The 26,699-nt window shown below is 38.9% G+C and overlaps 1 protein-coding gene across 1 annotated transcript in view; it reads right to left on the bottom strand.

Moving 5' to 3' along the window:
• The window catches only part of si:ch211-106h4.4 (MAM and LDL-receptor class A domain-containing protein 2), a 29,296-nt gene extending 2,961 nt beyond the window's left edge, over positions 1-26,335 (bottom strand). Inside the window, exons 1-46 of the mRNA XM_051408379.1 lie at positions 26,185-26,335; positions 25,344-25,472; positions 24,938-25,066; positions 24,678-24,777; positions 24,370-24,535; positions 23,350-23,551; positions 22,615-22,746; positions 22,327-22,451; positions 21,903-22,137; positions 21,288-21,553; positions 20,350-20,440; positions 20,015-20,164; positions 19,030-19,161; positions 18,291-18,424; positions 18,026-18,197; positions 17,433-17,552; positions 16,719-16,876; positions 16,531-16,626; positions 16,088-16,178; positions 15,871-15,990; positions 14,943-15,039; positions 14,706-14,856; positions 14,375-14,594; positions 13,147-13,270; positions 12,582-12,711; positions 12,377-12,455; positions 12,080-12,235; positions 11,009-11,134; positions 10,680-10,895; positions 10,486-10,605; positions 9,850-10,011; positions 9,640-9,731; positions 9,265-9,432; positions 8,700-8,903; positions 8,480-8,588; positions 7,468-7,590; positions 7,195-7,294; positions 6,834-6,993; positions 5,839-5,944; positions 5,560-5,703; positions 4,375-4,562; positions 3,866-4,031; positions 2,986-3,204; positions 1,855-2,033; positions 786-1,023; positions 56-215 (exon numbers count right to left, since the gene is read on the bottom strand). Of these exons, the coding sequence (XP_051264339.1) occupies positions 56-215; positions 786-1,023; positions 1,855-2,033; positions 2,986-3,204; positions 3,866-4,031; positions 4,375-4,562; positions 5,560-5,703; positions 5,839-5,944; positions 6,834-6,993; positions 7,195-7,294; positions 7,468-7,590; positions 8,480-8,588; positions 8,700-8,903; positions 9,265-9,432; positions 9,640-9,731; positions 9,850-10,011; positions 10,486-10,605; positions 10,680-10,895; positions 11,009-11,134; positions 12,080-12,235; positions 12,377-12,455; positions 12,582-12,711; positions 13,147-13,270; positions 14,375-14,594; positions 14,706-14,856; positions 14,943-15,039; positions 15,871-15,990; positions 16,088-16,178; positions 16,531-16,626; positions 16,719-16,876; positions 17,433-17,552; positions 18,026-18,197; positions 18,291-18,424; positions 19,030-19,161; positions 20,015-20,164; positions 20,350-20,440; positions 21,288-21,553; positions 21,903-22,137; positions 22,327-22,451; positions 22,615-22,746; positions 23,350-23,551; positions 24,370-24,535; positions 24,678-24,777; positions 24,938-25,066; positions 25,344-25,472; positions 26,185-26,212 (6,713 nt within the window). The 5' untranslated portion in view covers positions 26,213-26,335. The remainder of the gene's footprint in view (positions 1-55; positions 216-785; positions 1,024-1,854; positions 2,034-2,985; positions 3,205-3,865; positions 4,032-4,374; positions 4,563-5,559; positions 5,704-5,838; positions 5,945-6,833; positions 6,994-7,194; positions 7,295-7,467; positions 7,591-8,479; positions 8,589-8,699; positions 8,904-9,264; positions 9,433-9,639; positions 9,732-9,849; positions 10,012-10,485; positions 10,606-10,679; positions 10,896-11,008; positions 11,135-12,079; positions 12,236-12,376; positions 12,456-12,581; positions 12,712-13,146; positions 13,271-14,374; positions 14,595-14,705; positions 14,857-14,942; positions 15,040-15,870; positions 15,991-16,087; positions 16,179-16,530; positions 16,627-16,718; positions 16,877-17,432; positions 17,553-18,025; positions 18,198-18,290; positions 18,425-19,029; positions 19,162-20,014; positions 20,165-20,349; positions 20,441-21,287; positions 21,554-21,902; positions 22,138-22,326; positions 22,452-22,614; positions 22,747-23,349; positions 23,552-24,369; positions 24,536-24,677; positions 24,778-24,937; positions 25,067-25,343; positions 25,473-26,184) is intronic.
• Between the last annotated feature and the right edge of the window lie 364 nt (positions 26,336-26,699).

Here is a 26,699-nt window from a genome sequence, read left to right as displayed (position 1 = left end):
CAGAGGACAGTTCATGTGTAATGTTGTTACTCCTCAGACATTAACAGTTAGTTACCTGTCATTAATGTAAACCCTCAGAGTCCCAACGTTGTCGCCATACATGTGGTACCAGAATGTCAGACAGTGACCTCTAGTGGACGGCTGGAAGACATCACTGATCAGGAAGGATGTGTCTCCCCACTCACCCACAGAGCTGTCCACATACAGATAGTAACCTGGTGGAAACATGGCAAGATCACTCACAGACAATGAGAGAAAGAACTCGATATACTCAACATCGCTTCAGACAAACATGTACAGCTGGTGTGCTGCACTAAAACAACAATCTTGCACTTGTCTGACCAGCTAATATCTACCAATGTAGTCAGACTCAGGTCTAGTCAGGTGGTGGTTTTAACTGCATCTATCATAAGACACAGATCTGGGCAGGGGGACTTTCATCCTGTTCTCTGGAACAAAACTGTACACTACCTGCTGAGCATCAAACAGCAGAGAGACACAGTTTGAGACTAGCTGGTGAACATAGTGGAGGTTTTAGCAGCTAAAGAGCTGAATATTTCACTCAGGAGTTGGTGGAGCTACATTCCCACCCCCTCCCTCCAGTTGTCCCTCCAAAGACACTCCCCCAACTCCTGAGAGGAGCACAGCGCATCACTCTTCATTACCTCATAAAGCTTTGGGGAAATGCAGCCATGATGAACAATGGAATCAGTGGCATTAAGTTTCTATAAATTAGATTTGATCGGACTCACATCCATCCTGTTCAAACCTAAAATAATGGTTACCATGTGTTGAGTTGGTGGTGTGATCAACACTGGGTCCGGTGTTGGGATTTGGGGAGGCTCCTCTCCCACGAAGCCAGTCCTCCTGGTCGACTTCTCCTCCCAGGTTGCTCCAGCTGCACATGTTAATCTCAAAGTCACAGTGTCCAGGAGGAGGACACTGAGCGTCTGTCAGTTGAACATCATCAAAAGCCATGTCTCCCTCCTCTGTGGGCTCAGCCTTCACACCTTCCACCACGATCTGAAACACAAAGAGTGTAACCATGGAAACCACCAATTGTAAATATAAATATAGCTTAAAATCAGTTTTGTACATCTTAGTCTCAGTTTGACACAGTTATATGCTCAAATCAATTAAATCTGTTATTATCGAAAAAAGAATGAACAAATGAATGGAAATCTAATTGGACTTATTTCTTAAATTAATAGAATGTCAGTGCACCCAAATGAGCCGTTAAATATCTTTAAAGTCATAGATTCATATACAAATCACAAAAAGCAGTTCTCATACTCTCCCTGTAATATCTGAAGATTCATATAGTTTAATTTTATGTGCAGAGGTTTGGAGAGTCTAGTTAGGGACATGAAAGATGGGCTTAAAAGTTCCTAATGTTGTAGACATGATTTCATAAAATTTTGTGGCTTAAAACCATTTGGAGTAAGATTTCCATGATATTTTGAGTTAGCTGGCACTGGTGGAAGTACACAGGTACTTACTGAAATTAAGAACACCGTAGTGTGAAAATACTGTTATAAGTAAAAGTCCTGCATTCAAAATATTACTTAAACATACAACAAGGACTTTGTATTTGGAGGTGAAACAGTCCCAAATTAATACTGGTGTCTACCTTTAAAATCAATTAAACAAGGTGGTGGAAACACTACTGCTTTTGTCCACAGTTAAAAGTTAAAATATAAAGCAGCATAAACTGGAAACACTCGTGTAAAGTACAAGTAGCTTAAAATGAATAGTACATGTATTAAGTAACCTCCCACAGCTGCCCGTGTATCCACTCTTTTCCCCAAAATGACTGCATTGCCAGAAGGTGTTGGGCGGATCTTCGTGACTCACCCTGTAAGGCTGAGTCCGAGGCAGAAGTGAAGCCTGAGCAAACCTCCACAGCTGGCCCTGGTCTCCTGTCTGAGAGAAAATCAGAGTTTGCTTCCCTTCTTCACTCTGCTGGTAAACGTTCAGCATCCCCATTCCTTTGCCGTACATGTGGTACCACAGCTGCACACAAGCTCCTTTGCCTGAAGAGCCAAAGGAAGGAAAACCAGATCAAATATGATTACATAACTGAAATATTAAAGGGTTACTGCAACACAGCAGCGCCTTTCCCCAGTGAACATTTGACTGCCTCCATGTCCAGATATTTGGATTTTATTGTAGAGAAAAGCAGTGGTCTATTTAGTCAAGAACTTTACTTTAATTTGAGGTACTTTAACTCTTATTGAGTATTTCCATTTTATGCTTCCTTGTATCCTGAATACGTCCTCCACCACTTTAGAAAATGATCAGCAAAATGTCAGCAGTATAATTAATTTATACACAGTAAATTAAATACACAAAAAGAAAATTTATTAGGAAGAGAAAGGAGATCGTTTACATTTGTCACATGCTGATGGGTCAAACCCCACAATCATTTAAATGTCTTAATTCAGTAACATTTAGGAGGATCTATTGGCAGAAATGGAATATAATATCAATGTTTGTTGTATGTTTTCTTTAGTAACCTTAAAATTAGTGACAGAGGGAGTGGGTCTGCCGTGTTTCTACAGTATCCCTGAGCGGACAAACTAGACACTTGCTCTAGATAGAGCCTTTTGTGTTTTTTGTTGGTTTCACAGCCACCATAGTTTCTCCTACATGCTAGGAAGGGAAGGGTGAGGCGAGGGGTTATCAGTTGGTTGCAACTTACAACCTCACTGCTAGATGCCACTAAATTTAACTGTACTTCCTGAACGTGTTGGCCCCATCTGGATGTGAGTCAGCATGTGGTGCAGTACACTGTCTACATAAACAGTGAAACATACAAGATATTCTTTTCCTCAGTCTATATGTTGTACTGTTTTGCTAATTGTGGGAAAACAAGAGTAGAACCATATCGGAGCTAATCTATGGCAGCATAAAGCTGATCTGAGCATGCAGATCTTAAAGGAAATATTGATGCAACAGTGGAGAACACACTGGTGACTGTTTCACCTGCAGGGTACAGCGGTGAAGACATTTCAGCTGTCTGGCCTGCACGGTCAGCAGCAGAGGAGGACAGGAAGTAGTAATGGCCCGTGGGTGTGTTGGTGGTGTGGTCACTGTCTGGCCCAGTGCTGGGGTTGAGGGTGGAGCCCGACTGTCTGACCCAGTCGAAGTCATCTGTGGTGTGCTGCTTCCAGTCACAGCTACCCTCCTCAAAGTCACACATATCTGCAAGAGCAGGTTTTGGAAAACATTATAAAGAAGTATGTGTACATTTTGCAAAGCATAAAAATTGTAACTCAGAGTTTAGGACTCAGTATTGCTAAAATGCTGTGTATGAGAGTCTAAATCTAAATGGGATGTTAAACAAGGACTTAATAGGAGGTTATCTACAGAATGTTCTCTTTTACTTTTGTTTTCTTTGAGGACCACGAAAGTCCTGGATGCATAATAATAAGTAATTAAAAAGGTCTATGACTGCACTGTCGAGTTCTGCACTGTCAAGACATCCACTAATAATCCTTCAAAAAGGCTCATATTATTCTACTTTTTTCAACAAATGCCAAGAAAAGACCAAAATTCACAAGTGTTCCTCATAATGGATTCATGGGATTGCTGACAATAAGAAAAACATACAATACAGCCAGACTTATCCTTTAAATGTAGGACTACGTGTATGAATACACTCAATATCGCCCAACATTTGATGGAGGGAGATGGACTCTTTTATTTAAATTATTGTCTATTAAAGCAAGGAAAGGAGGAAGATGTGGTTGAGAGAATATGATTGACTGGGGAAAGCTTTTGAAAATGTGGCAAGAGACACTCTTTCTACAGTTATTCTACTCATCTCTTACTTGGAAAATTATTACACAATGAATCACTTTACCAGAGGTAGGACACAGTCCACTGATGAGGGAGATGTCATCAATGGCTATGTCTCCCGCCTCTCCTCCAACTGTAGCCTCCAGAATCACTTGGTGGACTTTCTGCAAGGTCACGTGGATCCGCACCAGCTGCCACTCATCCCCTTGGTTTCCTGATTTTTGCCACACCTACAGGAAAGACAGGAGGCTGATTCACTTGTCACAATGAGGATGTGAGGAGGTTTTTGCAACACCGTGGTATGCACTGAAACTGTGCAGCTTGCCCTCAGTATACAATGCGTTCATGTTATTTTGCAATCGGCATTTCACAACTATGTGAAAAGTATAATAACAGAGTCGGAATTCAGTGGGAACAGTCAAATATTTCTCAATCCACCTCAAGGCCGTTTTTCTAACATTGTAGTAAAGGGAAGTAATGTGTCCAGACTCAAACACAATAATTAATAAAGAAAATGTGGCCTTCTCTTTTTTGGCAAAAAAATAAATTAAACTAATTTCATGAATATTTTACCACTGTTTTCTTCAAGGGATCTGCTGTTTGCAGAAGCATCCTCAAGGAGCCCACCGTAGCTCCGAACATGTGGTGCCAAAATGTGACACAGTATCCGTTTTTGTCAGCAGGTGGCAGCAGCGGAGACTTCAGTTGGGCCTTGTTTCCTTTTACACTTGGTGGGGAACTCTTGATGTAAAGGTACTTCCCTGTGAAACAAAATAGAGAGTAGTTTTAAACATTTCTGACTGTTGACACAAAGAAATGTGTATTTTTCAACTTTTTCAGAGTTTCTGCAGACTTTTTACGTCCATACTTGCAAAGGATATGAAGGAATTTCATATTTTCGTATTTGTTCCATGTGGGTTTTGTTTTGTAGTTGTTGCAACATGATCAATGCAAATTTAAATATCCAATATCCAATTTACTGAAGACTGAGACTGAAAAATGCAACTTTATAAAAGTAACTTCAATTTCATAAGTGCGTCAATGTACCAAGGCATATTACTTGTATGTGAAAACTTATTTGGCAATAAACCTGATTCTGATTAATACAATCAACTTTTAAAATGTTTTATGGCTTAAAATTCAGATTATTGGATTCTAGACATTTTAACACTCTGCAGACACCCTGTAAACATTGGGATGCCCCTGCCCTGAGTTTGGGAACCACTACCATACAACATTGTTATTGTTCAGTAAGTTATTAGGTTTTGCTGTCTAAGGCTGGCTAATCTTTGTAATATTGTCATAATTTTAAAGCAAGACTGTGTAACTTTTAGGAGTAGAAAAAAACATGATCTTCCTCTCACAAATAAAAAGTTGAATTCACAGGAAATAAAATTTTCAATTCAGTACATTTTGTGTTGACGCCTCACTTGGTCTGTTATGACCAGTATGACTAAGTGACCTTCTGGTACGAGCAGTTTTTTTAAAACCTCTATTTAAGCAGATAAATCGCTTGAGAAACAGTTCTCATTTACAAATATAAGACCAGTATGGCTGTGACTGACATGTATGACTCCTCTCTCTTTGTGGTAATGGTCACTTGTCACAAAGGCCACAAACGCTTGCTTTAAATGTCTCAACACATTGAATAATACTTTCAGTACTAAATGGAATCCAAGTGCAAAACACTACCATTTAGTTATTTGTATAACGTTTTGGCAGTCTGCTTGTCTAATGATAGTCTAAAATAAATGTGACCTTTGCCGGTAGTGTGGTCTCCTGCAGGCCCGGTGTTGGGGGTTTCAGTGGGACCAGACCTGCTGAGCCAGTACAACTCATCTTCAGCCCCCTTCACCCAAACACACAGATCTTCTTCAAAAGAACAGCTAGAGGAAGACAGGGCTGAGGAGGGAAAGAACATTGAAAAATTAGTCAACTTTACTCCCAAACAGGTTTTTTATAAAGTAGACAGTTTATAAAGCACACCACTATTACTCCCTTCCTATGAATTCCCATGTAAGATGTGATCTTATTTACCAGGTGGTTGGTAGGATTTTTCACAGTTCAGAAAAGAGATATCATCCACAGCAACAATGTGATCTCCAGCAGTCTGATTCACTTGATTGGTGCTGCTGAACCAAACCTAATAATAGAAATGATTACATTTAGGATTTTGAAGGATTAGTGTCCTCAACAGTAAATACTGTAGATAGAAAACACTGCATTGCACTTACTGCACGTCAAACATCCTCTACATGGACATATTTTGATTTGGGTTGTTTCCAACAATCACACACCACTCTCACACTCCTGCACACCTTACACTACTTATAATCACATCCTATACTCCTTTTTTGTTTTGTTAAGTACTTGCTTTACCTATTTTTTCTCCATAAATCACCCTGTTTGTGAGCCAGCCTATGGGAGTAATATATTATGTGTAGTAATATACAATGAGGATATAAACTCAGCTGCCAGTTTATTAGGTACAAAGGGCTAAAACTAATGCAGTACAACAGTCCTGCAGTAAATCAAACCTTCATGAAAGTTAGTGTTCAGTTCTTGGTGAAAATGTTTTAGAGAGGTGACGTTTCAACTTTATTGACTTTTACTCTATTCTTATTGATATAAATGAGTGGAAAAAATATTAGAAACAACGTAGCACAACTGTAGATGCAGAACACCTCTCAAAAACTGAACATTAAAAGCAGATTTATTACAGGTGTGTTTCATTGGACAGCGTTAGTTTTAGATAAATGTACCTAATACATTGGCAATTAAGTGTATTACCATACAAATTAAGCAATATATTAAATACTCATAGAATAACAGGACTGTACATAACGTTTTTCTAATTTTACACGTTCCAAAACATATTGTACAAAGGCCTATACATACATATTAGATCTCAATCCATTGTGAATATACAGATATATGAAATATTAAAAGGAAAAACCACCACAAGCTGCCTTGACAGTGAAAAAATATATAGTTTCTTTAGCTGTTTTCTTTAAAATGTCTCAAGCATACACCTTATAATGCTGCTGGTGCGGGCCTAGAAACAGATGCTCTTGGGTCCAATGGGAGACAGTGTTGTGACTGCGTGACCACAGGATTGCTTCACTCCCTTCAGCTTGCTGCATAAGCACTCTGAGTGACCCAGCACTCTCTGCACTGATGTGGAAGTGAAACCTGCGTTTAGGAAAGAAGGAAGGAAGAAGGGGAGAGTGTTGGATTGGGAAGAGAGTTGCGTGGTAGAAAGGCAGAGGCGGCGGGGAGCATTGAGCAATTCATACGATAAATATTCAACTCTGTATAAAAACAAATATTCTACAGAGATTCTGGATGATAGTAAGAGAAATGTGGCCATAAAATGTCTTGGTTATGACTTACAGAATCTGGCAGTAGAGGGACGAAGGGGGTAGTGGGGGACTCTGGAGTCTGGCCTCAACCTGTGTGGACCCCTGGCTGAAATTCACTCTCATGTAGTAGCCTGAGAACGAGGGAAATCCTAAATCAACAACTCTTAAACGTTCAGATTAAAGTGCTGAGGAAGAGTACTGTTATGATGATTTCAGTGCCACGTCATTTAACATGTTATGAATTATTTTTTTGTGCTGTGGGTCCATAAAATCAATAAACTATTCAATAAGCCACTAAAGTCACCTGTGCCTGTAGTGTGATCAGTGGACGGCTCGCTATCGTTACCGGCTTTCTCTCTCTGCCAACTGCTCTGACCATCACTGGTGTCAGCCCATTGGCACTGGTTACTCTCAAATGTACACTGACCTGTAAGTTTAAGGCAAGGCGTGAGTAATACTGCTGGGAAAAAAGGGAGGTGAGTATTAGTTCATGAATCATGTTTCTGACAAATGTTTTACAGTAATCTGCTTTTTGTAACATCATGTGCAGCAGAGAAAATCGACATAGGAACTTCAAATATAACTATGATATAAACGTAAAATGTACACAGAAATTAAACAATATTTGTACAAATGAAATGGAAAACTGTGCAATCGACTTTCATGTCTGTGCTAGACTATAGAGATATCTTGTATGCCATGCTACTTTAAAACAATTTGATCCAGTTGTGGTTATCCTATGAGCTAGCTTTGACTAGATACAGCTCTCTTGCTGTTTTATCTTTCCAGTCTCTATGTGACAAAGAGTGCAGAGCCACAACTGGTTTGAGCTCTGTTTTTTTGGCAAAACAGCAGCATGCAGCTAATCACGATACCTGGTAAATTAGGTTACTGGCTGCTTACTGCAGCATCCTGGGTTTAATTCCAACCTGTGACCTTTTGCTGCATGTCATCCCCTCTCTCTCTCTCTCTCTCTCTCTCTCCCCCCCTTTCCTATCTCACTTCAGCTGTCTGTGTCAAATAAAGGCAAAACAAAGGTCAAAAAGTACACGTTACTTTTTATTGATTGTAATTTATAGTAATCCCAGTTTGATCATTGATTGACTATGAAGACTTTATAATCTTGAAACCTAATAATAATCAGGGGATTCCTTAAGACAAAAAAAGCTCTTAAATTTGCATGTCCTTGACCTGGACGTTATATGTGATAAAATTACATAAAATCACATTCTTCTGACACAGTGGTAGAAGCATTTGAACTGTAGGTCTCTACAGCCTGCTTTAGATAGATATAATGAATGCAACCCGTAGCTCACCACAGCCATCCTCGTCCTCCCCTTGGGGGCAGTCTAGATGATAATCACATTGTAAGGTTTCTGGGATACACACTTCTCCAGATGACCGCCAACAGAAAAACTCATTATCCTGCATCACCAAAGAAAGAGGACAGTAGCTATAGACTATTTTCAACAAGTTTACAGAATTGTTTTATGGATTCATTTTGTAGCCATGAGCTTGTTGCGTCAGGTAGTTTACCGGACAGGGGTGGGTCGGTGCAATCGAGGTTGAGGGTGTAGCTGGAGATGTGGGTGTGTTTGAAGATGTAAGTGGGACAGAGGTGGGTGATGTGTCAGGCAGTTTGTTGTTGTCAGGGTCAAATACACACTCCCTGGAGAAAGAGATGTCGTCCAGTGCAACCAGCCCTCTGTGACCTTCACCTCGCTCATATCTGAAGACAATCTGAGAAGAAAAAAAAACATTCTGACATTCTGACCTTGTTCCCTCCGTTTACTTCTGGTATTATGAAACATCAGTGATAAAAGTCATCATAAAGAAAGTGTCAAAGTAAAGTCATGGCCAAATTTGTGATAGTGTTTTTTTCCGGTTTCCATTTTCACTCCCCTTGTAGCTTGGGTAATACTGTAGATTTGGGTAATAATAATACACTAAATGTTGCTATTCATACTAAAATACTGATCAGAGCAGCTTAAAATCTTATCTTTGATAGAGTTAACAACCTGAAAACATTTTCATAATGAATGCACTGGTTGACTGATGCTCGCATCTGTCATTTAATTAAACTGTCTGTGTCCTCACCGACCTTGCTATTGTCTGAGGAGGAGAATGTGACCTCTGCCCTCCGCCAGCTGTAACTCTGTGAGTTTTCACTGAGCCATAACACAGAGTCATCACTACCAGACCGTAGTGTCCTGGACTGGGCTGTCAGTCTGGCTGCCGCATCATCCAGGCTGAAGAAGAAGAATCTCACCTACACAGACGCAGTAAGAGTCATCACAGCGCAGTGATGTACAGAAAAGAAGGTGATGATGTGCTTTGAAAACAAAAATTCAACGCTTGCTTTTATTGAAATAAGTTAAAAGTCTTGTTGCTATATTACAAGTTTAAGACAACCATGTACACATTTATTTATAAGACTTCAAAATGAAATGTGCTATAACCATCTACATATACTCACAGTGCAGTTGGAGCTGGGTAGTAAAGTTTTGGAGAACATCTCTGATGTCTGGCCCCTCTCAGTTAGGTGAGTCCCAGGTATCACATAGTGACCTGTATAATAAAATTATACACATATACAATAAAAAGTTTAGCATTACTGATTAGAGAAGAAACCATCTAGTCAGAGTCAGGAGTCATAAGAATTATCTCGACTCAAAGAGTCTACTACCTGCATCAGAGTTTTGGGTGTGATCCCTGGGAGGGCCATGATTGGGCCAGGCTTCCTGTACTTTGTGATGTGTCCACTGAGCTCCAGGTGTGTCCACGTCACTGTCCGCCCAGGAACACAGGCCTTGTTCAAAGCTGCAGCGCTCCACAACACCTTGTGACTCTACATTGTTATTATTATCATCATCAGGTAAGAGGGAAATTGTAACACTTTATTTGCATAGTCCACCTATAGATAGATTTAAATTATTTCACTTGGTCTGTAGATGTTTAACAGATCATCTGTAATGTATATGTGGTGATTCATGAACATACACTAACTAAGATGTCTTAACCTAACTAAAACTTATACTTCTATCAGAAACGGTTGCTGAATCTCAACAAATACAAATATCTATAGGCAGACTATCCCAATAAAGTGTTACATGGAAATATCCTTAAACTTATTAATGTTTACAATTGCATATATAGAGCTCTTACCCAATAACAAAATTGATCTTACATTGAAGCCTTTTAAGGGAAATTATGAAACAATGTACAAGGGGAAATACACAGGGATTCTGTATAGTGTGCAGCTACTATTTGAATTTAAAGTGAATTCAGTATTTCTAATATTTAACTGTTTGTGATATCTCACCACAGTTGTTCTCATCAGACCAGTCCCCACAGTCATCGCTGAAGTCACACACTCTGTTGTGCTCCACACATACACTGTTGTTGCACGTGAACATATTCTCTGGACACAGGGGCTGGGGCTCTGAGAAGAAAACCAAATATTTTTCACGTATATGTATTTTTCATGTACATGTGCATGTAGAGCAGGGAACCTACTAGGCAGGGTGCAGTTGGTGAAATCTATGTCATCAATGGCAATGTGCCCAGGCTTGGTGAAGGTCCGGGAGGCTTCAAACAGGATGGTGAAGTCCTGAGGCATTCGACCAACCATTACCTCACCATGACGCCACAAGTCTCCATGGCTACCAGATAGCCACCACAGTGTGGTGGTCCTGGAGCCTTCCTTTAACACCACACTCAGCTCTTTTATGTCTGTAACAACGTAAAAGGTTAAAGACTGCTTACAGAAAGACACTCACATACGAAGAGAACAAGAACATGTCATTTTAATGGATGCATGAAACAGGTGCATGTGCAAAACATACCCTCTCCAAACATGTTGTAGTAGAATTGTAGTGTGCAGGTGGCACTGGCCTGTTTCATGGTGGGACTCTGCACGGCAGCAGGGCTGTTTTGATCTCCTCGGTCAGAATTCACTGCCAGGTACCAACCTGGAAGAATCAGATAAGAACCCCAGCAGACCCCAATGCATTACTCTTGATTCTTTTTGTACACAGTCAGCCGTGCAAACATCGCAGTAAATACCAAGTTGAGGTTTTATGACGATGGTGGAGAACTGTTATGCAGCTTGAACATAATAAGCCTTCTTACTTTTTTGTTGTAATAGAGCTTAGTATGCAATGCAAGCAATGATTAATGTGTCTTTTATGCAGATTATTTTGGCGGGGAGGTAACATGATATGTTGATTTCCCCCTTTTTGAGGTTTAGGCAATATAGGAATATGGTTGTGCTAAATTAAAACTTGAATTGTATTTTTAAGGTGTGACGGCAGTGGACCTAACAGCATAATTCAATAATAAATCACACAAATGTAGATTTAATGTTTAGCATAAGCATTAGTAATCAAGGAAGCCCAAGCCAGAACAAAACAAGGCGGGGGATGTAGAAACTGTGGCTAACACTACCCACAGGCAGCACTGGTACCATACATATTGTAAAAGGGGAAACACGACAGAAATCTCACTTCCATATTCGGCTTATTTTACCCTTGTAACAGACGTCTCATTACAATACCCAAAACATCTTTTTAATGACCAGACATTTATGATAAAAAATGGCTAAAAGGTTAAAAAAGTAAACTCTTACTGTTTCCCTCTTTGGTATGTTGATTAATTTGATTATTTTATTAATGGAAGGAGTCTAGAACTTTACACTGTACACAGATTATGTTTGCATTTTGTGTTGATTTGATTTCAGACTTTTGTCGCCATCTGGGTTGTAAAAGTGTGTCAGTTGCGTCAAGACTAGCCTAGACTAGACTATCTTAGTCTGTTCTGCCAGTGTGCTCTGTATAACTGTAACACAGTCCAGATGCAGACAACCTGTCCCATGGTAAATAAAGGCAGTATAAGAGTTAGTTAGTGTGTGGCCTCACCCAGTTCAGTGCCCACTGTGTGGTCCACAGAGGGTCCAAGGTTCTCAGAAGCATTCCTTCCTGTCATCCACTGAAACTGGCCAACACTGATGTCCTCCCAACCACATGTGCCATTTTCAAACGAACAACCCACAAATCCCAAACTTGTTTCATTTACTATGAGAAAAAGAAAAACTTCTTATATATATATTTCTTATATTTCTAATTTCTAATATAATAATTTAAATATTCTATATTTTAATTGGGTTCAGACACGTTTCAGTAATGAAGGATAGAAATTAAAACCAATACCAGTACCTCGACAAAGGCCTGGTGTGACACTGATGTCGTCAATAGCGATAAATCCTCTGTTGTTAGTTTCCGCTTCTATCAACAGCTGAGTATAAGATTGTTGAGGGAATCAGTGAATATTATTGATAAAAGAGCCATTATCTATTCATCATATATTATTAATATATGTATTATTATAATTAATTCTACCACTGAGCCTGTTTTGGGTTACCTGGAAAGGTTTGTTCCTCTCTACAGATTGAGAGAAGCTGATCCAGCTGCGTCCACTGCTGTTACTGTTGAACATCAGGTCTTCCTCCATCGGCCCTGAACGCAGGTACATCTTCAATGTCCCAGAGTCGCTGACCAACAACAGCCAAATGTCATGTTTTTGTTTTGTCATGTTATCATGTCATGTTTAACCAAAAAGCACTTATATAAATATATATAAATAATTTATTTTGTTGATTTTTTTAATCATACAAAATAAATGTTGACACAAATATATTATTTTATATTCTACATGGATCCTAGTATGTTTTCAAAGGGGTTGCAACTATTATTTTGATCTTAGGTCTTTTTCATACAACATATCTGTGTAAAGAGTGAACTCTGCCACAGAATATTCTGAGTCTTGCACAAAGCGGGGCAGGTGATTCATGTCTAAATGACATTTGTGCACACTTCCTGAGGAAGTCAATGAGGAAACAGGATAAACAGGATAAAGTGCATCCATGGCATTGTCACATACTGTATGGTGCGAAAAGGGTAGTGATTTGTAATTTACTTTTGCTGACCTGCTGTCGATATAGTACCATACGGTGAGACAGGAGCTGGTGTCTCTCGGGTGGATCCATTGTGACATTACCTGTGTGAGACTGCTGTGGTTTTGGTGCAGTGATGAGCTCAACAAGAACCAACCTGAAAACAAAAATAAGAATACAAATATGAAATAAACAATAATAGAAAACTATCAGTTGCAAAGGCGTCTCAGTGATGCTAATTTTGGCGTCAAACTGAGTACAGCATGATCAATGTTAGTCAGAGAAAGATGATCATTTTTATTGATTCTGAAGCCTTCAAACAGAGATAAGGAATTTGTTAATGGGTCAGGGAGGAGGTATTGTCAGCAACAGGACGTAAGTGAGGGATAAAAAGAGAAGTAACACTTAGTAACAGGCTATGTCAGTTCAACAGCAGTGGCCCATATTTATCACAAAGAAACTGAAGTTGTTAAATGTTAAGAATTAAGGTGTGTAGATGGGTAATTTGGAGGTTATTGTGTAGGTTTTTGAAGTAATTAATTTTTTTTTTTTTGGTTAGTTGGATGGATTTATGTGTCTTAATGTGTGAATAGTGTCCCAGAGTTTTAAACATATTAATTTAAATAATACCTAATACCCCCTTCAGTCATTGGCAACCTTAAAGGGGCTGTCAGCTGAATGTAGCATTTTATTGCTATTTTGCTATAAACACAGTATAGATTTGATTGTGATGATTATTATTACCTTATAAAGTTGGTGAATGTGTGAGCAAACAATTGCTTATTAGCATTTGTAGTGTGTTTCTTATCACTTGATAAATGGCTGGAAAATTAGGCTGCTAAGAGCAAGAAAGACTGAACCAAAGCAGTAACGTAGTGAAACCAAAACAATGTGCTAAAAGATGCTAAAATGCTACTGTAGAGATATAGACTTATAGACAGTATCCCAAGAGTGACCTCTTTCACGTCACACACAGTCATTTGACCATTTGTTAATATAAAATAATGATTATTGCAGCTTTAAGGGTTTAAATCATTACCAACACATTCACTACTTTTACTCCTTTTGTTACATACAATATAAAGACTTACTGACTTATTGACTTAAAGACTTGTTGGTTTGTGTTTTTTTAAAAGATCCTTTTACTGGGGCTCAGTATTATATAATGGCTACATGCTCCACTATTAGTGGGATCTCTGGGTAAAACTGGGATTTCTACTCCAGTTGCACTTTGATGTTTATCTTATTATAATGGGCGTACCCTGTGGGGTCTGAGTGGTGTGGTCTGTCGGCGGACCCTGGAAACCTCCACTGGACAGCACCCAGTTATGTCCATCTTCTTTAGGGATGTTGATCCAGGTGCACTGTCCGGACTCAAAGTCACAGGTGCCTGGAGGACCGCAAGCCCCATCCCTCACAGAAATATCATCTAATTTCACTGTAGAGTTAGTGTCTGGCATATGGACTGCCTTAAAAACCACCTGGTGAAGGAAACAAACCATTTCTTAGGAAGCAACCAAGTATGCAGTTTATTGACTCACTGTGAAAGGAGACAGTTTGGTTGGCAGAGAGTATGAGGAAAGGGATCGTACGCGGAATTTTGCAGGAGAGGACACAGTGACCTCTGCCACCTCCCAGCCTGACGAGGGCACTTCTGATCGTTGCCAAAGTGCATCACCCTCCTCCCCGCTCCGCAGCACATGCACGGCAAGGATGTCGGTATACCCTACAGGTAACCAGTACCTGAACAAATACAGTCAATACACGAACATTAAAATCTGCATCAGACAACAGCACATAGATGTGTGTGATGGCAGCACTGGACTCACCAGAAGCGTACACATAAATCTGAAGCTGGTAACTCAGATGTGAGCAGCTCAGCTACTTCCCTCTGTGTAGAGTTTGATAATGTCGTCATGTAGAAACCTCCAGAAAAGAGAGAGTTAAAGCTGTATTAAATGCAGTCATGGTTTTTTCTTTTTTTCAGTTAAAGCATGACTGATGTTTCAGTGCTCACTGTAGATTGTGCTTTAATTTTGATATATGCATTTCTTCCCCCTATTCTCAACAGTCTGTTAAAAGCTACACTACATATACTGTATTATAATTTAAGTAACCGTAAGAACAAAGTACCAGGAAAATGTGTCAGATGTACAAAAAGAGTCTTTAGCCACGCTAGAGGTTTTTTAAGGCTCCACTTAGACACTGCACTGCTGTGAGCTACATGTTAATGCTAGTATGCTAACATGCTTATGTTAAGCTGGTGTAATGTTTACCGTGTTCATCCTCCTAACATTTGTCAATGAGCACTAACCACAAAGGATAGCTGAGGCTGATGGGGGAAGTCATTTGTTTTGCACGCATTTGGTCATAAACCAATCGTATTGGTTGATCATCTGAAAACCGTGAGTGACTGTAAAAAATTCCAAGGTAATCCATCCAATAGTTGATCCAATAGAGCAATTTCAGTTTGGACCAAAGTCTTGGACTGACTGAACAACAACGACCATTCATATTTTAACTGCAGTTTAATAGGTTTTAGCATACACTACATACTCTAAAACAAAAGGTTCCCACAAAAGAACAAGTTAGAAAATGTAGCAGAAATATGTTTTTTATTCCTGTTCCTTATCTTGGTAATCATCTTGTAACCCCTCAACGTTATATTGTGACCAAACCCTCTACAGTTGATTCACTTTACATTTTCACACATTCGCTGCACAAACTTGGTTGGTATAACAACAGTTTTCTACTCACCATTTTCACTTCCATAGGTGTGATCCACCTCATGTTTTGTGCCTCCTTTGCGCAACCACTGACCCCTGTGACTGACACTGTTCACAAAACCACACCAGCTGGAATCAAACCCACACACATCTAAAAGGGAGTAAAAAAAGAGGAAAATGGTTGTAATAATCAAAATAGTTTTGACTTCTTGTGACCATCAGGTAATGGTGGGTCTGTGTTTACGTACTCTGATTACTGCAGGCCCCCTCCCTCACTGTAAGGTCATCAATGGCAATGAATCCTTTACTGTTGGTGTCTCTATGACTTGTAAACATCACCTGTAGACCAAGGGGAAATACATACAGCATTTAATGAATTCATTTTTAAAAATTAGTTTCTATAAAATTGCTTATGTTTCTGCACTCTGTCTTGATGAAGTGAAATAAAAGAAATGCTTTTTCAGCTAAATCAGCCAATATCAGCAAATATGTAAAAATAAATTGGTTGAGATGGTTGATATCATTTAAAAATAGAGCTGCTATTATTTAATAAAGTAATAGCAGCTCTAATAAATAGATGTTTTTTTAGCCAAGTTAGTTTTAGCTGATCCTTATGTTTGTTGTGTGTTTAAGGCTGTATCAGCGTAAAAAGCACTGGATATATGAATATGTGATTGAGTTCAATTTTTACCCGTATCACATTTTTCATGCTGACGGTTACTTGTGCATTAATCCACTCTGGATTCTGGGTCCCTTGGCGAGTCCACACTAACACTTCAGAGGAATTCTAAAACAAAGCAAGTGATAACACCTGAAAAGTAATGACAATGCAAGCAAACCTTGTAATAGAAAGTTTTAAGTACTAGCTAAGGTACATACAGTCTCAACCAGCAGATCCAGGGTGGATACTGAAGGCCCGAGCATGTAGTACCAGAATCCAACACAGATATCATCTGATTGTTGATTGATTACAGGAGCAGAGATGACTGCTCTCTCTCCATTCTTAGATCCAGATCCATTCAGCAGTAAGAAGAAACCTTCATAGACAAAGAAAACAGAGAAGCTACCAGACTGTGGGGCAAATCACTGAATACAACAGGAGACTAAAGGCAAGGCAGTGCTTCCATTCAACCCAGCATTGTTTTTTTAATACGTACTGACATCAATAGTATGTGTCAACTTTTAATGTTTGAATGGTGGAATAGCAATAAAACACTGATAATGTAAAGTGCTGCAAATAAGTATCATTTTGTTCATTAAACTTTTAATTATCGATTAGAGTTTCAATTTCAATATTCATCATTTTAGTCTATAAATCACAGAAACAGAAGCCAATGTGTTCAGTTGCCACCAAACAATCCAAAACATGGTGGAATCAGCATTCGCTTCAAAAAACATTTATCAGAATTATTATATTTCTCTTCTAGTAATGGTTCTGTATTTACAGTACAATGATCAAACAAATGAGTGATGTTCTTTACAGCCCCATCTTCACTACAAATGTTTTCAGGTCTGGTTTCTATTCAAAGTTACTTTCCAGTGTTCAAAAATACTCCTAGTGGGGATGCTTATATTATTGTCAATAGTTAATACCTTCATTATTGTTAACAGTATGATCATACTGAGGTCCAGCCCATGGCTGCTCCACTTGAAGTCCTCGACTGAGGGTCCAGTTCAAATCATCACTGACCTCCTGAACCCAAATACATAGACCTGTTTCACAAGATATAATTGGAAATCTTAAAACAGACAAATGGCCTCAAGTAAAACTCAAATATTCATGAAAGAAAAGGGAGATAGAGTTCACATTAACAGATATCGTATAAAGCAATTCATGGAGTCTGGAGAAAAATGTCATAATTTCCCTTTATTTATTCAGTTATTAAGTCACTCAAGATGTTCAACCGTTTAACGTATGATTCACACATAAACACACAAGTATTATCAGCCTTTAGTTGTGGATAAAAATATCTGTAACATATTGAGTCAGCTGAATTATTCCCTTCACTGCCGACTTGCTGAAATGCTTTAGCAGGCTCTTAAAAAATGACTTGTCTAAACCACAAGCCACAACTTCAGTTACCTTTTTTTATGTTTTGAAGGTTGGTGGAGGTTTCATTTTGTAATCCTCCGTAAGCAAGCATAATATTTTTGTCTCTACTGGACCCCAGTTTTCCCAGAGTTACCTTGTTCAAAAGTGCAGTCCATGGCGGAGGCAGGAGCAGCGGTGGTCGTTGTGGCAGGGTTTGGGGTGGTGGTTGAGATAACGTCATCACAAGACATGCCCCTGATGATGTGGACGTCGTCCAGTGCAAAGTTTCCTTGCTTTGAACTGGGACAAAGGGCTTGTAAAATAATCTGTGATGAAGGATGATAGTTCATTTAAAAACGTGCACACTGATTTATTCAGGAGCAGAATTTATCAGGGGATATTACTTTATGAAATGATACCTGGTGAAGCCCTGATGCATTGTAGTCCACCCTGTCTTTGATCCATGTTTCATTCGTATAACCGTTTGTATTCCACAAAGGACGCAGTCCAGCAGACTCATTCAAAAACACTGTCAGTGTAACGTCTGTGGGGCCTGGAAGCATCAAAACTCATCATCAAAAGTCAGAAATTTGTGTTTTGAGAATGTTTCTCCTTCTCGATGATTCGATCAGACACAAAAATTAGATGATTTAATATCGGACAATTCGATCTGTAATGAGGCGCGCAGATCAGACCACCACAAAATAACCAGGAGTCCTCTCAGTGATCCTCATGTATTCAAAATCATTTTATTTGTAGGCTCTTTTTCCATGTGTATATGCACTGTGTACTATTTGTGTCGCATGCAAAAGTAAACAGCAATACAGCTTCAATGGTTCGTACATCCCATTAAATGATAAAGACTCTAAAGTACCTATTTGGGTGGAATATTAGGCCATCATGTAATGTGTTTTGTGATACCTGATTATTCTTTCATATATAATTCAATGTAAGTGAATGGTACTGTTATATTGGTGGCAAAAATAGCTTAATTTGGAGGTTTGAAAGTCAAAAGATGTCTAGTTAAAAGTTAGTTTAAATGTAAACATTTTCGTGTCTACATTTGGCGGCAGATTTAACAACATTTACAGTAAACTACTATGTGTCAATATGAGTTTTAAAAAAACGTACTGACACAGTAGAAAACACTGTACTCACGATCTGATAACCATCCACTGGTGTAGTGCCACATCTCCAGGCAAGCTTGGTCTACTGCCTCCATTGTCTCACTCTCCAGTCGGGCGATTTCTTCTCTATCAGATCCAAGGGCTGTAAAGAATGCAAAGTGGCCTACAGAGAGAAAACAAAACAACATAACATATCCAAGAGAGTTATTTTCCAACAGTGCCCTGCATGTGCTTCATCTGCTGATCCATTCTGTGGCCTGTCCTCCTCCAGATCTCCATGGTGGAGAGGAGGTCGCATGTCTCACTTAACTTCCTCCTGGATCCACATTGTATGTGAAATACATCATATAATCTTATGTATCAGAAATTGTGTCGTAAAAATTTGTATATCATGGGATTTTGTCAGGTGGCCAGGGTGAATGTGCCATGTGTCATCCTCTCTATCCTTCTTTCCAGTCTATCTCAAGCTGTCCTGTCAAATAAAGGCAAAAAGCAGCCAAAACATACCCTTACTCTAGGGCCTAAGGACAGATTGTAAAGCCCTCTGAGGCAAATAGTAATTTTACTTGACTTGAGTTAGACACATCAAGTTGGTTTCTTCCACAGTTTCCGTATTTTCAGTGCAAAATAGCCTTATTGTGTTATTTACCCTCTACCACACCTTAACAAGCAAACACTGTCCAGGGAAAACAGTGAGGGACTTTAGCTATGGAAGATTTCCACTTTATATGTCAAACTCAGACTGCTGCAGTCTTATATTATGTTCTAGTTTTGAATACTTTTTTTGCACAGAAGGAATGGATTGATTTACACTGGAGGCACATTAGGATCTGGCCAGTATAAGCAGGAGGAATGATTATAACAAGCAGAAGCCTTTTCAATGATCATACAGCCGCCCGACTACTGTTTTAAGACACTGTTCACTGTTTCTTCTGTCCCAAGCACAGATTCCGGTTTTGTGGATTGCAAACAATCATCATGATGTTGGTAATTAAAGAAGGTGGGCGGTGTCTTACCCAAAGCAGAATTTGTGGAGTGGTCCTTCTTTGGAATAAGAACCTGAAAGGAAACCTCACTGTCCCCTGAGAGCCAGTCCCAGTCCACGCCAGACTCTGCAGGAGGTTTGTTCACCCAACCACAGAAGTCCATTTCAAAGTCACAAAAACCTGCAACCGACACACATACAGCATGCAACCATACATGCATGCACAAATTAGATTAAATACAAAGAACCGCTTCAAACACACACACACACACACACACACACACACACAGAGAGAGAGAGAGATTTTCATACTCTATCTGTTTTAATTTTAAACTTTAAACTTTGAAGTTTACAGCGGTCACAAACCTGGCGGGGGACAGGCACCATTCAGGATAGTGAGGTCGTCAATGGCGACGTCTCTCCTCGGTCCATCCCCAACCACCGCCTCAAAAATCACCTTTCATGATAAAATTGAACTTATGAGATGATCTGTGTTATTTCCACATAGCTCTGTCTTTTACACGTACTGTATGAGTGAGGAAGTGCAGACGTATCTCAAACTCTTAAGAGTCTCTGCTGCACAAGCTGAACTGAAATCATAATCCACACACCATTTGTATATTCATATGTTTATACTAAAGAACAGATCTTTCAAGTCGATCTTAGAACAATATTCACATATTATGTACATTAAGAGTTATTAAGTGCTGTAATCAGTCCTCCTGTCTAATCCTTTCTAAAGTGATTTCAGTGTTGTTTTCCAGCGTTATAGTCTTTTTAGAACCAAATGTCTTTTTGTGTTAGAGTGAAGAGGAATACATTCCAAAAAAAAGGGAAAATCATACTTAAAAGACTGTAACTTTGGAGCCATTTAATTTTCTCTGGCTGCTGAAGCCTCAAATTAGCTTCAGTATTTCTGAAATTTCCAGGAGGAGCAATTCATCTACTGTATCTTTTAACAGTATTTTTTAATGTACTTTGATTTGATGGAGCTAAACCTACAGTGTTGTTTGTCACTGCATAGAATTAACTGAAAAAAATATTATGTCCGTATACTTGGGGTTTCTCTCAATGTCCTTGAAGTCATTTAAACTCTATCCATATTCCTTCATTCACTTTTCAAAGCTGCAGTTACAGAACAAAGAAAGTCAGGAGACAAAATGTATAAAACGAGTGTACAAACCACAAAATATAATATTTTAAAATCAAGAAAAGCTAAAAACAAGTGAGTTTCAAGATGCTTGTCATACACTGATCTAGTCATTTATTCAACAATTACTATCTGATAACTAACCATCTACTACCTGATACTGGGTGGGACTGAGAAGTGTTACTCTTCCGTGCCTCCAGTGCTTCCCCTGATCTCCACTTCTGGTCCAGAGCGGGGCAGAGCGTCTGTTGTTGTCAAGGGTTTGAAGGTAAACATTGAGTTCCCCCACCTCACTTCCCTCCATGTAGTACCAGAACATCAGGCACTCTCCATCAGGAGTGCTAGGCTCCATCAAAGCAGTCATCACTGCAACTCTGGTCCCCACAGGATGACTCCACAACTGGGCGCTCAGGTAATAACCTACACACCAGGCAGAATTATGCATATGCTGATTTTTATGTGAGAGTGACTGTTTGTATACGCATGTAAGTTTGTGCATACGTTGTTTTACTGTTAACAGCATGGGATCACACAAATCATTATCATTGCATATACTGCAATGCATCATCCTCTGCAATCACAAACAAAATGCATCATCTTTCTTGAAAATTGGCATTTCCAATTTTCCAGTTATCAGACTTCCTTCAGCTGATCCAACTTGTTAATACGTAATTACATCATAAACCTACAGTAGTGTCTAGCTCTGACATGATTTTAAGCGCTCACAGCAGATTATCCTGCTGATAATATATCACAAGGAGTTGCATACCTTGCTCTGTGCCCAGAGTGTGATCTGCCACAGGGCCTGAAGAATTGGCTGGTTGGGACGTCCCTGTGATCCGGCTCCAGCTGTGTGCAGACGGTTGGGGCAGCAGACCACAAAGGGAGCCCTGGAAGGTGCACTCTCTCTCAGCCGGACAAGAGTCAGTCTCACTGCTGGACACTATTATGTCATCAATGGCTATTCTGCCTTGCTTTCCACCCACCACGGCTTCTATAATAAACTGGAGAACAACATAAACGAGTGCGGGTTTCAAGTTGTGTTTAAAGTCACGAGTACTTGGTTATCTTCTAACACGTCTTCATAACTGCTCTTTAAGATATGGCTCTTCACAGGAAATAAAATGTCTTAGAATCTAAATAACCCTTACGTTCAGTAGAGGAATATACACAAAAAAGACCAATAAGAATACCTGTATTGGTTTGTCACTGTTGAAGGTAAGATCAGCAAACCTCCATTTGTTTCCCTGGGTGCCGCTTCTCATCCACACAACCGTCTCCGCTTCACCAGAACGCTTTGAAATAAACTTCAAAGAACCTGCCAATAACAGAATATCAACAGGACTTGTGCATCTGAGGGATGTTTGTGTATTATAGACACATAGGTGGTTAGAATGAATCAGAATTGTTTGAATCTTCAAAAGTACTGTAAAGTAGTTTTTTGTGTTTATAAGAATAGCTATGGACAGTGAGGGACGTACCAATGCTGTTACCAAATATGTAGTACTGGAAGCTCACGCATATGATTTGACCTGCAGGCTGAGGGAAGCTGATGAATCTGGCTGCTGAGGAGATATTTAGTGTGGGTGTAGCAGTTATGACCATGTAGTTGCCTGCAGAGGAAGAAGAAAGGACGTTTTTCTAAATCATCAAATACAAATTTATGAAATCAAACATATCATCAACATGTCATCGTAAGGATGGTTGTGTACTTAAATGTAGCTGTATTTTTGTAATATTTAGCGGTCACTTGTTTGTGGTTAGTTTTATGTTTGGTCCTCTCTTTACATTTATGTTGTTGTTATATTATACGCGGCCATTTGAACATTTATTGCTAGTTTTGTGTCACTGATTTGGTTTCTCTATCTTGCTTTCATGATTTCATTAATATTTTATTTTGTCAGTTTTTATATGTGTGTCAGAAAGATTAGCCCACTGCAGAAAGTGAAGTGAAATAAAATAAACAATAAACACAACATGCTTATTTGGGTGTATAACAACATGTAAGCGCTGCTGGGGCGTTTACAAGGCTGGACATGAGGGGCAAAGCAGGCAACCGCCCCTAGACCTTCAGGAGTCACTGTGTGGCAATTAGTCCAGGGTAATTTCAAACTGCATGCACCACTAACACACATTGTAAAGTAAAAATGTGCTTAATCAAGACATAACATAACTGCTGAAAGAAAATTCTTGTTTACTGTCAGCAGGATACTCACCATTTCCAGATCCCTCATTACTCTTTTTCCACAAAAGGCTGGCAGTGAAGTCATTGTACCAGGAACAGGTGTCCTTTTCAAAATCACATGAGAGTTGGTCTGATCCTGCCGGGACATCTCCCTCTCCACAGTTCTCAAAGCGTATATCATCCAGCATGACATCTATTGTTTCCCCATATGGAGGGCTGAATGACAACCGCAGCTGTAGAAAGAGAAGTGTTTTACTGGTTTGTTCTTAAAGTCAATATTAAAAATGACTGAGTGAGAAGCAGATTACTGTAACAGGGTGAAAGAAAATAATTCTTCTTGAGAAGTATGTCCGCACTGACTACATTTTGGGCCCCAGGGGGAAAAAAAATTGCCATGGCCCCTACTGAGCACTCATTGCCTTCCACTCACTGTGTATTGTGTACTGTTGCCTTTAAGTACACTTCAAGTACCCATGAACTCATCAGCCTACACATACATACATGGTAACTTAATTTTGCCTGGAACCCTAGAAACCAACCAGTACATCTGATCTTGGTAGCTCAGGTTTGCTTTGTGTCTGTATGACAACACAAATCTATTGAGGAATATGTACCAGGTTAACGCACAGTAAAAAGTATGCTGAATTAGCCTTTAGCCTGTTTGCAGTATAACCAAACAGCTTTCAATGGATTACTTTGACAGTGAAGAAAACATACAATTGTGATGATTCTCAAGCATGTTCTGCAGTTGTAAGGAGTGTATTTTTTTCTGTGACTTCTAAACAGATTAATGGACTTTTTTTTAAATGGAAAAATATGTGTACTGTTTTATGCATCTGGACCTTATTTGACTCTATGAGCTGTATGTGTCACATCCACTGCTGCACAGGAGCACACCTGCATGCACCTGTCTCTTTCACCTTACAGAGTATCCTCACCTCTGTTCCCCCTGTGCCTCACAGTTTGAAAACTCAGCTCTTAATCAAAAATAAATAATTTTAAATTACTATGTCTGTGTAAAGCATAAAAGTAAATAGGGTATTTCACTAACCTTGTATCCTGCTGGCTGATTACCGATGAAGGCTTTGGCATTCTCCCAACCGTCTGTTTCATTTTTAGTTATCTCCAGCAAGTCCCTCTCAGTGTTACCTCTGAGCGTTAATTTAAGGGTTGATGAAGATGATGATGTTGTCTTCTGATAAATATGGTACCAGAAGCTGGAACACATAAAAATTCAATTCACAAAAACAGCTAACAGATAGCACAGGGTACAGAATATGACTAAGTCAAGTGAAGTGATCAATCGAGATCTAATTGTAAAATTCATATCTTTAAAAAAAAAAATCATTGTTCTGGTACCTGATCTGACATCCCGGAGCTGCCAACTTTTCAACAGAATACTCCAATTTAGCCGTTTTAAAACCACCACCTTCTTCTCCATCTATATGCATGACATGCCCTGTATCCAGCAGACAAATATCTAATCATAAGATTACCATCACAGGCTAGATGTCATAATCTAATAAAATATTTTTATTACAGAAGTGCCACTGTATCCATTTTGAATTAATTATCAACAAAGTAATAACACAAATGGAACATGGCAGGTTAATATTTACCCAGTGGACTTCCTGTGGTATGATCCAGTCCAGGTATTGAGGTGATATTTGCTGTCTGCCGTCTCCAGTGGTAGTTGCCATTACTGGTGTCGTTCCAACCACAAGAGTGATGCTCGAAGTCACATGACCCTTAACGAGGAAGGAAATTTAGTCAGTCCGTATTAAGACTCTGATTTTGTGAAACAACCTGAAAGCATTTTTGTACCCAGTGTTGGGGTTATTTATAATGTTTTTTAAACTATTTGCATTGTATTTTCCTTCTGTTTCTGTATATCTAAAGTACATATACCTTCATAAATACTGCATTCTAAATGCTAATTTGTTGTGTTGAAGTGTCTGATGTTAAATTCAAATTAAATTCAAATAAATTAAACTTTGAAAATGCTTTCCTGAACTGCCAGCATACCACAAAACTCTTCATCTGAGCCATTTTCACAGTCCGTCTTAAAATCACAGACGAGTCCAGCAGGAAGACATTCTCCAGATGTACAGGCGAACTCCCAATCAGGACAAGAAGACACAATGGCCAACAAAACTGTAAAGAAAGTTTTATTACAAAAGAGATAAGAAAAGAAAAAAAAAGAAGAGGGGAAATGTGACTATATCTTTGAATTCCATCATTACAATCTTTCTTTTTTTTTTGCTTAAACGTCTGTAAGCTTTCAGATAACATAGGCTACGTTCACAGTGGCCCAAATCTGATTCTTTTTTTGCTTATGTGTGACCCCATCTTAATATATATATATAATATATATATATATATATATATATATATATATATATATATATATATATGACAGACAAATCACAGAATAGGATATTTTCCAATTCTGATTTCAGCCACTCATATGGGTTTTACAATGTGCTGAACAGTCATATGAGAATTCATATGACTCTTACATCACTCTAGATTAACATTTGTTATGCAGGTCCCTTCAGGGTCGTGAACTGTTCACACTGGAATCTGATATGGGCCACATTTAAAAAGAATAACATGAACATCAAACAAAAAAAAAAGGCTTTCAGTGTGAAAGTAGCAGCACAGACATATTGCAATCACATACATACACATCACTGACACTGCACAACTTGTCACTCTGTAGTTATATGAGTGACAACTCAGGTGACTTCTTCCTCGTCTTTACACACCTTATTTAACCAGTATACACATAAAATAAGTAAACATGACCTTAAAGATAAGCAGTTATACAGAAATGTGCATAATACATAGCTATGAAGACTCTTACCTGGCAGCAGAACAAATACTTGTTTCATGTCTGGAGAAAAATAGCACGTCGCAAGAAAATCCCCAAAAAAGGCAAAAGATCCTTAAAGCATTATCTCTACCCCAGCAACCCCTCTGATTAACAGTTTGTGCCTCTATTATTGGAGTGCAACTTTTATTACAACTAAGGATGTGAGTCCTTATCGTTAAACTACAGGTTAAAGTCCAGCGTGTACTCAGTAAACTGCATTACATTTCCATTGCTTGTCTTTATGACCCTCATTTCATGCCTCACTTTAAAAGCTGTAGTTTACAAGAACTGCCAAATGTCATATATTGTGAATTCTCCAGATGAAAGTACAGATCCAGATTTATGTAGTCTTTGTGTTGGAAAATATTAATATGAGTGAACTATCATTCAATAAGCATCAAACCAATGATGAAATCAATATTTTATAAAGGCGTATGGAGTAGCATCAGTTTGGATTTTAATCTCTTTAAAAGACGCTTTTTATGTAAAGAAAACATATAGCATTA

This window comes from Dicentrarchus labrax, unplaced genomic scaffold, assembly GCF_905237075.1.
Source record: "Dicentrarchus labrax unplaced genomic scaffold, dlabrax2021, whole genome shotgun sequence".
NCBI classification, from domain to species: domain Eukaryota; kingdom Metazoa; phylum Chordata; class Actinopteri; family Moronidae; genus Dicentrarchus; species Dicentrarchus labrax.
The sequence above is the reverse complement of the archived record's forward strand: the minus strand, read 5'-3'. Positions and strand labels throughout refer to the sequence as shown.